A 14,247-nucleotide genomic window follows, 5' to 3' on the forward strand; every position below is an offset into this window, starting at 1 on the left:
GGTGGTGGTCGTGGTGATAGTGGGTGTGGTGAGCGGTGGTGATTGTTGGTGGTGGCGGTGGCGGTGGTGGTGGTGGGAGGCGTTGGTAGGTGGTGGCGGGGAAAGGTGGGCGGTGGCGTTGGCAGACGGAGGAGGCAGGTGGTGGTGGTAGTGGTGAGAGGGCAATGGGTAGTGGTGATGGGAGGTTGGTGGAGGTAATATAGTGTGAAAGAGGAATGAAATGAAAATAAAAACAAGGGAGGTTGATGTAATGAATTTGAGGTGTTTTAAGGGGAATGAAATGAACATGATAATGGTCCATTTCATTAACCAACCAAACACTTTTTTTTTCATTTCATCATAATGGTCCATTACATTCCATTCCGACTCTCATTCATGCATACCAAACGATATCTTATTATGTGTACGTACGTTGTGAGAGCCAAGCAGGGCTGTCAGGCCCAAAATCCAAATCATATACAGAGTACAATTTATCACATTATTTATCCTTACAACCCTAAAATGAAAATCGCCACTCACGTGACGACACATGTCAAAAATCTAGAAAAAAAGAACGCATAATTTATCATATTATGTATCACATACCATTACACCCTTAGAATGAAAATCGCCACTCACGTGAGGCCATATGCCGATACATGTGCAACAAATGATATATAATTATAGGAAAAGACACTCGTGTTTGAAAACCCATACATGTGCAACAAATGATATATAATTATAGGAAAAATAAAAAGTTATGGCATATATGTACTTTGAATGGTATGAAAGTATTTACAACCTTAAAAGAATTTTTAGATAAAATGGTTGAACTGTTTTAATTTTTTGAGTTATCTTTATTAATTTCACTATAACAAATAAACTATATATGGACCACTGTTGACACCTGATGCTGACCGACTTTCGATGTCGGTAGAAAATAAAATAACTCCTGGATCACATAAGCCACGTACAGACTACCAAATTCAAAGACGGTGTTTACAAACCGACATAATTTGATAAATTGTACCAAGTCAAATTGATGAGAAACTGTGTGAACTAAATATTTAAATATACAGATTCCTCCTCAATACAACTTGCAAGTATGAACTGTGGCAAAGGCGGCTCCACAAACACCCTATAAAATCTACCCTTAAACATTAAACTCAAAAGGTTCTTTTGTCTTAATAAATTCTTAATCTTAATACGTACATTTTGCATATTGTAATTATTATTATTTCATGTGGGCTATTAAGGTGGCGAACCCAAGAAATAGTTATGATTATTTCACCTCCCACCGTCGGAAAAAGGCCGGTGAAGACGGAGGAGCACCACCACCACCGCCGTCACGTGGTTTATCTCAACTGGACATGTTCTCGCCGGACTACAGGTATGCAAATGAGATGTCTGCTATGGTGACGGCTTTAACTCATGTGGTTTCTGAACAGACCTCCGGTGGTGCCGGTGTGGTTCTTTCTCCGTCGTTACGTGGTGGTTTGGCTGCCGCTAGTGTTTTCTCCACGGAATCACCGCCGTCCACTTATTCGTCTTCTAGTTCGGGTTCGTTGGCCGGACATAAAAGGGTTCGTGATGATCAAGAGGGCATACATCATCCAAGGTTTTATGAAGGTGATTATTTGCATTTTGCAAAGATTAATTCATGACAAATTTAATTTGTATTTATTAATTGTGTGGAACCATCGAATAATCTGTTTGGGAGCGTCCGTTGACGCTGGATTTTATTTGTCAAAATTTGTTGAATTTTTATATATAAAAATTTATTTATTTTAACATGGACTGCATTTACAAGTGGTAACATGTAAAAAATAATGTTCTATCTGTCCCATTAAAAATGTCTATATATTTTTTTTTCATTACAAATGTCTATTTTCAAAACTTATTAGCCAATTTTCATGGTTGTTTTATAAACGCACACAACTAATATTAATAAAAAATATTGATGGATCCAATTTTCAAGGGCATTATGAACATTTGTTAATAAAAAAGGTAATCATTCAGTCTACCTTAAAATTTGTGTTTTTTAAACCGTGACACGTTTAATGGGACAAAGGGGGTATTATGATTATCTTTTAAAAAATTCTGGTTCCGTCACTTAATGTCGTCATCATGCATGCATTCAGATAGGAAAGAAGAAAGTCGATCAACAAGCAGGATGGCGAACACGGTAGCAAATGCGACCGAAGATGGTGGAGAGCGAAGAAGGAAGTACAGAGGGGTACGACAACGACCATGGGGAAAATGGGCGGCCGAGATACGTGACCCGCATAAGGCAGCAAGAGTTTGGTTAGGTACATTTGATACGGCTGAAGCTGCTGCTAGAGCGTACGATGAAGCTGCTCTTAGATTCCGAGGTAACCGAGCAAAACTCAACTTTCCCGAAAACGTTGAGTTGTTGCCACCTCAACCGGCAGTCAGCGTCCCCCAACCATCGTACTTGCGAACACCTGACCATGCCATTTCGAGTTCAGCTGACCGGCAAATACAAGGAATGTTTAATACATCAACAATGTCGTCACAATATCTTCATGATCCGTTTCTTCTGGAAAATCAATCGATGGCAGATGAGCCGAAATGGCGAATTGGTTCTAGTTCTAGTCAATTACCACCTCCTAATCCATGATTCGCTTGATGAGTTACGTAGGTCATTAATAATATTAAGATATACATGTTTTTTCTAATACATTCCATACACATGTTTTTTCCTCTTTAATTCTTTATTATACATGTTTAATGTTCATTGTTTATCATTTTTTACCTACCCACTATTGTCAATTGTGAAAAGAGATACTATTGTTTAGGATATAACTAAATAATCTCATCTTTACCAATTACCACACCCATTAGCAAACCATATATGGTTAGGTAAACTATTTGAGAAAAAAAAATCAAAAGATTGGAGCAAATGGTTTGTCTCAATAAACTAGTTTGCAAATCCTCACATAGCCACGTGTTAACTTTTCTCTGGCTCTTTATTTATTTATTTATTTTCTTTTTTTATTTCACACTAATTAATTTTAACTATAATATTGTTTTCTTTTAATAACTTTTGATAATTAAGTTTTAAAAAAATCTATAAACATAGTATTGTTCAATGTTTTTTTAACACGACGATATAAATTTTATTTAAAACAAAGCTAGTAAAATATATATATTTTTCAATATAAAATAATTATGAAGTTGTTTGATGAGTACAAATATATATTTTATTCTTTTAAATATTTTTAAATTAAATATATTGTTAAATTTTAAATAAAGTTATTAATTTTTATATTTCTGGTCATTTTAAATAAAAAACAATAATTATAAATTATTTTTATTTAATAAAAATTAGTATAGTTTGGGCTGCTAATAAGTGAAGAAAGTTTAATTTGGTTGGGTTGGATAGATGGAAGAAAGAGCAATTGGTTATAATAAAGATCCAATTAAGTCGTGTGAATGGGATGTTCTTTTTCTTTTCCTTTTTATTATTTTTATTTTTATTTATTTATTTATGAGTAAAGTGTCATTTTCGTCCTTGTGGTTTGTCAAATAATGTAAATTTAGTCCAAAAGGTTTATTTTTTGCATATGAGCCCTTCACGTTTCTTAGTTCTTGCCAATTACATCCAAATCACTAACTCCGTTAAATTTAATCGTTAAATCAGGGGTAGACATGTCTTTTCACTATTTATTTATTATAATACTTATTTTAGTGAACTGCGGTTTTCGTCCTTTTCGGTTGTCCAAATCTGCGATTTTAGTCCAATAGTTTCAAGTTTGCAATTTTCTTACTTGTAGTTTCATTTCACTTGCAATCAAACCCTAATTTATTAACCTCGTTAATCCATTTGCGTGCCCCTCACGTGACAACCAGTTTTGTCGTTTCTCTCCCAAAATAAACTTCAGTCCTAATTCGCAAGCCCCCTCACGTGAGGGGCTGGGGTGTATTTGGAGAAAAAGGAAAAAAATTGCCATTCACGTGAAGGGCAAACTAATGGGTTTAACGACCTAACATAACGATGTTAAGGAATTCGGGTTTAATTGCCATTGAAATGAAACCATAGGGAAGAAAATTGCAAATTTGAAACTACTGGACTAAAACTGCAGATTTGGACAAATTAAAGGGACAAAAACCGCAGTTCACTAAAATAAATATTATAATAAAGAAATGGTGAAAATACATGTTTACCCCTGACTTAACGATTAAATTTAACAGGGTTAGTAATTTGGATGTAATTGGTAAAAATGGGGAAACGTGGAGGGTCCATATGCAAAAATAATTTTTTTGGACTAAATTCGCATTATTTGTCAAAACATAAGGACGAAAATGACACTTTACTCTTTATTTATTTTGCTATAAAGGATCCCTCCGTCCCTTTGAAAGTGTCCACATTTCCTTTTTAGTTTGTCCCATAACAAATGTCCACTTTCAAAATTTATTAACTAGTTTCCAAGTTTATCCTTACACAAATCAATAATCCAAACTTTTTTAAATTTTGTCTTTTTATATATATTAAGGGCATTATAGTAATTTGTTAATTAAAAAGTACAATTATTTAAACTTTCTTAAATTTTGTGTTTTACAAATATAAACATTGTAGAGGAACGAAGGAAGTAATAAATAACTCCATGGACACACGTGGAGGTGGATAGAGGATACCCAATAATTAAATAAACCATTATAATCATAAGATTGGATTTTTATTTGTTTATTATAACTATCACTGTCCTAAATTAGTAAACGTTGTTGTTGTTATTATTATTATTATTATTATTATTATTATTTAGAACAATTTTCCTTACTTTTACTTAGGCACCTTCATAGTCATATTAAATGTTTTTTCGAAAGTGATAAACATGATAGATTGTCAATTGTTTTTAACAAATCAACCCATACTTTAAAATTCTAAATCTACACCTTTGCTTATGACTGGATTAGAACCCACGATCTTTTAAAAGAAAGCATTTTATATTGCATCTGGATACGTTTACTAAAAACCATTTTAATTAAACCAGACCCAATTGTTCAAACAAAACACAAGAGCTCTAACTTCATTACAAATAAACTCCTTATTAACGGCCAACTCTTATAATTGAGGTAATCATTGTCCCTTTGATTTAAAAACGTACCTTACAAAACGACCATTTGATGGAATGGAAAGAGCGGTTGTTTATGGAACCAAAGGTCCTGAGTTTCGTTCACATGAGTGACGTTCTTTTTTTTTAGATAAAAAACTTTTTTATATATCGGCTCACATTCGTAATTTGCTTAGTATTCTATTATATTAATTTATTGTTATTGTTATTATTACTACTGTTATTGTTATTGTACGTTTAGTATCGGCTTTGAAAATGCTACCACCACCATACTAGAAACGTAGATGTAGAAAAGTAAATCAAACCCTAAACCTTTAAAAGTAAGCAGAAAAGTATCACATTGAATAATCGAAAAAAATTTGCAATACTTTATTTTGCGATGACACTTGGTTTTTGACTTTTTTCAGATTTGGTTCTATAAAAGAAAAAAACAACCTAGCTGAACTATAGCTCATCATAGCCTATATATGTCAAAAATGTTAAGACCGTAGGTGAGAGTTTCCAACTTGTTAGGAAAATCTCTAAGATGGTTATTGTACTTGATGCTTCGCAACAAAGCGTTGTGAAATTGTTATTGTTTGAATGAGACGACTCATGTCATCATCCTTATGGGAAATTGAGATGCTTACTATATATTGATCAGGATCAGTTGGAGTACGCAACGAGGTAGAAGTAAGGGATTGTATCTCAATCTCATGCTCCTTATTTAGTATATCGTCAACGATCGACGAATACAAGAAATGTTTAATGCATCAACAATCATGTCACAATATCTTCATTATTCCCGGTTTTTGAACGATCAATCGTTGGTAGCAGAGCCAAAATGGCGAATTGGTTCTAGTTCTAGTCAGTTACCACCTCCTAATCCAAGATTCGGGTGACTAGTTACTTAGGTCATTAAGATTAAGATATACATGTTTGTATTTTAAATTCTGTACACATGTTATTTCCCTTGAATTCTTTATACATGTTTCATGCTTATCGTGTTACTTGCATGCCCACTATTGTCAATTGTTTGTGAAGGTGAAAGATCGAGAGAATATATTTTTTAATGAATTGATTTCATATTCATCGCGGTCTTCGTTTTTGCTTCATCATGGAACGCACGCGGATGCCAAATAACTAAATAAATGATAATAATTCTATAATGTGAAGATTTTTAATCCAAAGTCAATTGAAGTCTACTTGTTCATACTTATTACTATTTTTATTATTTTATTTTGTTTTATTTACTTAATACTAAAAAGAAACTGAACGAATATATAGTAATAATGTTTTTTCTTGCAATTTTCATTTTATCTCCTATACTAACACCATACATATGTGATAACTTATTTAATTTTTTGGTCCTTCAAATTTTCTTTAATAATCTGCTTTTATTTCTTTTCTTTTCAGAAAAAAAAGAACGAATATACAGTTGTGTTGAGTGTATTAATTTTTTTTCTCAATGTTTAGATATAATTTTGTTGAAAATAGTGTTATGTTCGAAATATATTATATTATTGGGTATCGTACGCTATATTGAGTGTTAGTGTCGTATCGGTACCATGATAAAATGAACCGATACCAATCAAAATGAGAAACTATCATCCCATTTAATCTTAACGGGATGCCACATGTTAGTATATTATTTCTTTCTTATTTTGGGTTGCATGACTTTATTGTTTCGTTACATCAGATAAATCTTGTGTAATATTTTGCAGTTTATTAATGAATTTTCCATTTATCTGATGGACATGTCAAGAGATTATTTATTGTTAAACTATTCACAACTTATTAGTGGATATAATCATTATGGTATGAATAATTTATCAATTTGGGGCTCTGGGCATTGATGTTTTTATTTGGAGGTCATGTTTATGCTACTAGATCTATGATTTTAATTTCCTGGCGTGAAAATCAACATGAATTAATATTTTCCTTTCTAAAAAAAATAAACAAATTCAGTTTGATCATTTCACTTAATACCTACAATTATGTTTTTATTCATATTAAAAGTTCAACAAGTATGTGGTGTATTATTATTTACGAAAAAGTTCTAATAAAAACCTATTTGAAAACAACATTTAGAGCAATATGTGTTATCTAATTATTCTGGTCGTTACAACTTACAAGTTACAACTCACAAAGTCACAAGTCCCAAACATCGTTAAGTTTGGGCCGATTGAATTAACACCCACCTAACTGTTTGGGCCATAGGCCCACCATTAGGCTGGAAACTCAGTATCTGTCTTCTAGTTTTTCATACGAAACGATCCAAGACTAACCAACCAAGCATCACATTTTTCCATATAGTATAGCTGTATAGATCGAGTCTGTCATGAACGATTGAATGATTATCGCTTTTATATATTGTTCAATGTTCAAGAAGATATCCAAAGCATTTGTTTGTTCAATTGATTCGAGTTTCTTAAGCCTTTTGTGTTTTTGAAGGTGATCATGAATTTTATCAATAGTAACTGCATCATAAACTTGTGTATAATATGAGCGGTTAGGGTTTGTTCATTATGATAGTTAATAATGGATATTAAATGTCACACCCCAATCTACGGCGAAAATGTCAGGGCGTGAACTGATTGCCCATTTTAAGGTTACTATTATGCAACATTATAAATTTCAATATCTAATTAATAAATTTCAAATAAAACAAGAATTCATTACAATATCCAAACAAAACAAACAGTGCATCAAACAAATAAAAACCATAAACAAATTGTCTCAATTAAATTCTCTATCTTTATTCCTTAAGTGATCTTCCAAAATTGAACTATATCACATCACACGATGACCAGCATATGCGTTGAAAATAAAGTAGATTTGTCGACACAAGGTTGAGTGAGCAACACACCAATTTAGTGTACATATAATATATCAAAATAAGTAGTGCAACAAGTCATATGAGAATAACAAATTAACTAATGAACAATTATTAATGAGATGCCGAGAAACACAATGGCTATAATGACCGGCGTATGATCATACTATTACTATTATGAGATTATGATGGACATCTCCGAATGCGATTCACAATGAGCAACATAAGAATATAACAAGTATGATATAAAATTCGTTAGCACATAAGACAATAGTTGTAGTTTTGTGTATAAGTATACATGAAAAATATGTTTACGCATATGTCCCCAATACATGGAAAACGAGTAAAATATGGGGAATGTGGTACTCACATCAATAGACGAACAAAGGTGATTGAGATTAAGAATGCGGGAAATCACACGTGAATGTTAAAGCCTAATGAGGAAAAAAGAGAAAACAGATACGCTAAGTAAAGTACAAGATGGATTATGACAACTTGATAACCATTAATAAGTTAATAATATAATATTATACATAAAGATTTATTATATAAAATAATTAGTTAAATTAATAAAACATATATTGAAAAATATTACTTTATATAATAAATCTTTATGTAAAACAATTATATGTAACCCAAATCAACATATTCATAAGTAAATGAGACAAAACTAAGAGTTAAAACCTTATATTAGATGAATTCAACATATCCATTTAACTACTATTATATTCAAGTCTCGTATAAGTTTTCAAGCATCCCAAATTATGCAGTCCAAATTATTACATAATTAAGGTATAACTAGTATTTCGACCCCCTATGTTGCCGGGGGGGGGGGGGGTTTGAAACCATGGCCAAAGATTATAACTTGGTGAAAAGAACCGCGCGTTGCTATGGGCAGGTGACAAAGAAAAAAAAACCATAAACGTTTCCAACATGTAACAATGGAAGAAAACCGTAAATGATTGAAAATGTTAACCCTACTACTTGCATCAAAAAAGCACGTTGCGTCAGGTTAATGACAAAGGAAAAGTAACCGCATCGTATAACACATGTACATCTGAGAATCACATAAGGTGCGTTGACCATAAATTTCATAATCCAAAAGCTACATGTGTTGGTGTTTAGGGATTTACAGATCTACCTTTGTTAGCAGCGTGTGCTAAACTTTACAAAATGATATACCCAGTCATTTCCTACCTATGTTATTCAAACAAAATACAAAAGTGTAATGCGATAACATTTACCTATCCCCTGCTAATGTTGTTTTTACAAAATCCAGAAGTGCATTGTCTTCTACTACTTACTGTTGCAATTGGGACAGTCTTTTCTTGTTAGACACTAACACATGTAATCCTAGAGTTTGTATATGCAAATCTGCCATAAGTAAGAGTTGTTAGTAAGGCACGCAGCTATTTATTTAGAGTTATGAGAATGACAAAAACAATGGAGATAAATGTGGTTACCTGCATATGGGTTCCCAAAAAACATGCATAAGATGTCCTGCAACCAGGCGGTTCAAACTGGCCGGTTGAACCGGATTTCGTATAGTAAGCCGGTATTTTGAGCCCGGTATGTTGGTGCATGTTTTGTAACAGATGATCTTTCGTGTTTTGTTAGAATTGAGAGCAACGGTCAAAGGGGAGACTGTTGGTGCATTTTGTGACCGTCGCTATGCAATTCTGACCAGCGGAACGCCACAGGCGAAGTTAGCACAACTTCGCCTTAGGCGAAGTTAGAACAACTTCGCCTTAGGCGAAGTTAGCACAACTTCGCCTACTGAAGCCCAGGCCCGTGAATGCTTGTCTATATATAGTTGTGTCTTGTTTAGTTTTAGGTATCTAGAAATCAGTGTGTGTTTGAGCAGCTTGTTTATTGAGAGAGAGTAAGAGACTAGAGTCGTGTGAGACGACCCGAGGTAGAGCTCACCTCGGGTCAGTCGTGTTTTCTGTTTTTGTTACGGTATGTAACGTGATTATTTTATATATGAATCTGCAGATTTGTTTATCCCGTTCTAGTATTTGTTTATGTATTTGATCGTGTACGTGTTTGTGTTATTCGTCTATACACCATAAACGAGTCTAGAAGGATTCCGCACTCCTAGACCTCGTGCGGATCTCGTATCGATCGGCGACGTCCAGGGGGGACCTACATAGTGGTTTCTTAAATTAAAAAAAAAATAAAAATATATAAATAAACAAGAGAAGAATTGAGGTAGCCCGCTAGTAATTAGATATGAAATCTTATTTATCTTATAACCAGCTTGTATCCCCTATATTACGGGATTGTTTTATATCATTCATTTATAATATTTATATATTTTTTTAGATTTTAATTTTATTTTTTCGAAAGAAGTTAACAATATACTTAGGGTTTGATAATGAAAGAGTTTCACAAATAAATGAGATCTTATAACCTGATTTGTAACATCCCGAAATTTCTTAGAATAATATTAATATATTAATTTCGTTGGAGGAATTAATTTATACTATATATAAAGAGAATCCTAAGGATCACTTAATTAAGAGGTACAATAATTGTTGCTTAATTTACCATCATTGCTGCATGTCTTAAAGTGGTTAAAGGGGTATTAAGGTCTTTGATTCAATGTTCCCCATGATTCATTTGATTAATTAAATTATATAGTTACATCTTTAAATTATATTTACCTTTCTACCCCGTTAAGTTTACCCATAAATGTAGGTCCCCCCGGCGCGTCGCCGATCGATACGAGATCCGCACGAGGTCTAGGAGTGCGGAATCCTCCTAGACTCGTTTAATGGTGTAGAAGACGAAGAACACGATTACACACATACAAACACACGAACAAACACACGAATGGGATAAACACATCTGCAGATCTTTTATATCATAATCATAACTCGTTACATACCAAACACGAAAACAAATGACACGGCCGACCCGAGGTGAGCTCTACCTCGGGCCGTCCCACACGACTCTCCCTCTCGGTTTCTCTCTAGACAATTGAACTGTAACACAAAACTCTAATTTTCTGGATCCTCAAACCTAAACAAGACACATATATATATATCGAAACAACTTCGCGGGCTTGGGCTTGGGCCAGTAGGCGAAGTTGTTATAACTTCGCCTATGGCAGAAGTTGTTCTAACTTCGCCTACGACAGAAGTTGTTACAACTTCGCCTACGGCGAAGTTGTTATAACTTCGCCTATGGCGAAGTTATTCTAACTTCGTACTTCGTTTCCGCTGATCAGAATTGCATAGCGACGGTCACAAAATGCACCAAAAGACTCCCCTTTGACCGTTGCTCTCAATTCTAACAAACACAAAAGATCATCTGTTACAAAACATGCACCAACAGACTCCCTCTTAACTGATGATCTTCTGTTTGCTCTTCAACCAGCCGTGTCTGAAACTGTCTTGTAGCTTCACAAATCTACCAATCACCCAGCGTCTTCCATATCCGATCTCCCCTTCAGTATAAGCTTCTCCGACTATATAGATTGAGGTCTTTGAAATGCATGCATCCCTGTGCCTAATTGATCATCTCAACCAATCACGTGAGTCCTTCTGACTTCACCAACACGTGAAGTTGGGCTCCCTCCACAACTTCACCAACACGTCGGCATACGATAAGGTTTAATCTTCAACTACTCAACATCAAGTGATCAATTTCATCACAAAACCACCTTGACAGAATCTAACACACATGACCATTAGTTAATCCGAAGCATCTTCAATCACCAGGGATAACGATCAAGAACATATAACACTTTAATTCCCAATTAAATCCAACTTGTTCCAGAATTTTCACTTTAATAAATAAGCATCACGTTTCAGGATCCAATTCTCGAACGCCTTGAAAATAACATAAATATATGTTCTGACCGCAATCCAGTAATGACAAAAACCTTCAGTTCAATTTGACTTTCTTCAGTTGGTCAACCTCGAACAACAACAATTTCATTGCCCACAAACACCCAACTATGTGTCAATATCCAGTTTCCATCAATATCCCATTCACAACCTCAACTCCATATCCAGAGTTGACACGTATTTGTTCACACGTAAGACCAAGAGATAACAAGTTTCACTCGTTGACGGAACAACGTCTTCGGTCTCACAATAATCGTGTACACCTGGCCATACAGACGAAAACTCCAAACACCTTTTTTTTTTTTAACTTCGCCTAAAGTCAACTTCGCTCCTCCTTTACTTCGCCTGTCCATAACTTCGCCTGTCCAAAACTTCGCCTGACAGATAACTTCGCCTGAGATAAGCGAACTTGTGAGGTAGGCAAAGTTGTGGGTAACTTCGCTTAACCTTATATCTTCGCCTAAACCTTAAAATTTAAGCGACAACTTCGCCTGAACCCCATAACTTCGCCTGCGGCGGCTGTTCGGCCAAAAACGCATCAGAAACGTGCCAGAAACACCAAAACGCAGATCTCGAACCATAGCATAAGAGCCTAAGGCTCTGATACCACTTGTAGGTCCCCCCCGGGGCGTCGCCGATCGATACGAGATCCGCACGAGGTCTAGGAGTGCGGAATCCTCCTAGACTCGTTTAATGGTGTAGAAGACGAAGAACACGATTACACACATACAAACACACGAACAAACACACGAATGGGATAAACACATCTGCAGATCTTTTATATCATAATCATAACTCGTTACATACCAAACACGAAAACAAATGACACGGCCGACCCAAGGTGAGCGCTACCTCGGGCAGTCCCACACGACTCTCCCTCTCGGTTTCTCTCTAGACAATTGAACTGTAACACAAAACTCTAATTTTCTGGATCCTCAAACCTAAACAAGACACATATATATATATCGAAACAACTTCGCGGGCTTGGGCTTGGGCCAGTAGGCGAAGTTGTTATAACTTCGCCTATGGCAGAAGTTGTTCTAACTTCGCCTACGGCAGAAGTTGTTACAACTTCGCCTACGTCGAAGTTGTTATAACTTCGCCTATGGCAAAGTTGTTCTAACTTCGTACTTCGTTTCCGCTGATCAGAATTGCATAGCGACGGTCACAAAATGCACCAACAGACTCCCCTTTGACCGTTGCTCTCAATTCTAACAAACACAAAAGATCATCTGTTACAAAACATGCACCAACAATAAATTTGACAAATTTAATTATTTTTCTCTTTTCTTATATATTTTTTAATATATTATGTATTAAAAAAAACCGAACATACCGTTGTGACGTGCTTATTTTTGTCGACGTTTCGATATAAAGTTTGTTGAATATCGAGGTGTGATTGTAATGTACAAGTCATTATTGCATCAATGTACAAGTCACTAAAGGGTATAAGTTGCAACTTTTAATTTTTAACATTTTTTGAAAGATTTTTTCCACTTATGCTTACATGTGTTTTCATATTTACTAAAATGTACCTCAAATACAAATAAATACAAAGTTAGTAATGTTAACAATTTTCAACATTGTTTTAAATTATACGTTATGCATTAAAACTCATATAATATATAAAATTATAAATGGTAAACTATTTTAAAAAATCTCTAAAAGTAAAAAATCAATACTAATTACATGCATGAGTTACAATTTAAAATGAAAAAGGTAACACATCAGCGCGTTGTGACGGGGTGATGATATATTTAATAAAAAAGTCGTCAACACTCAAATAAAAATAATTAAAAAATAAATGAAAAAACCTTGTGTCGTGGTGACGAACATACACAAATTTAGTCAGTATCAAGTTAACACCTAGATTTTTAGTTATTAATTATTATGTTTGTGATTGATATTTTATTATTTATATTTCAATTTATTTGCGTGAAACAATGGTTTTTGAAAGTAAGTGAAAATGTTAATGTTAAATTATCACTTATTTGACATGTGTAAGGCTTATAATATAGATAGATCGTATTAATGTTTCAACTCGAAATCTTTAATAAAAATTAAACAATTAACGTAATAAATTTTTATAAAATGTCAACGAATAAGAAAACTAATATAGGTAGTACACTATATCATGGGATAATTGATAAACTAATATAAACAAGTATCACATTGCAGATTGTTGCACCCACATCATCACGCGGGTTTCATACTAGTTTGAATTATTAGAAATAGTAATAAAATAATAAGATAAAAGGGATGGTGGGCTTTAATTAATTATGTACTAAAAATAAAGGATGGGCCTAAGGTCTTAAGGAGTTTAAATACCCCTTAAACCCTAATTCTTTCCATTTCCATTCATCTCTACACCATAGCCTACACTTTCAAAAACACACACTTAAGCCAAACACTCTCTACACTAATTCTTTCAACGATCCAAGACCAACCGAAGGGCATAACTGTAAATTCATAGAGGAACCGGTTACAGGTGAGTTTCTAGCCC

The 14,247-nt window shown here is 34.2% G+C and overlaps 1 protein-coding gene across 1 annotated transcript; it reads left to right on the forward strand.

Annotated features, from left to right (window-relative positions):
- Positions 1 to 881: 881 nt before the first annotated feature.
- On the forward strand, positions 882 to 2,782 carry LOC143547434 (ethylene-responsive transcription factor ERF110-like). Its single transcript, XM_077038861.1, has 2 exons — positions 882 to 1,608; positions 2,121 to 2,782. Exons 1-2 carry the CDS (start codon positions 1,221 to 1,223, stop codon positions 2,618 to 2,620), a joined length of 888 nt encoding a protein of 295 aa, XP_076894976.1. The 5' UTR covers positions 882 to 1,220; the 3' UTR covers positions 2,621 to 2,782.
- The last annotated feature ends 11,465 nt before the right edge of the window (positions 2,783 to 14,247 follow it).

This window comes from Bidens hawaiensis, unplaced genomic scaffold, assembly GCF_021521415.1.
Source record: "Bidens hawaiensis isolate Kalapana, Puna unplaced genomic scaffold, B.hawaiensis_p1.1 tig00014720_1, whole genome shotgun sequence".
Lineage (NCBI taxonomy): Eukaryota > Viridiplantae > Streptophyta > Magnoliopsida > Asterales > Asteraceae > Bidens > Bidens hawaiensis.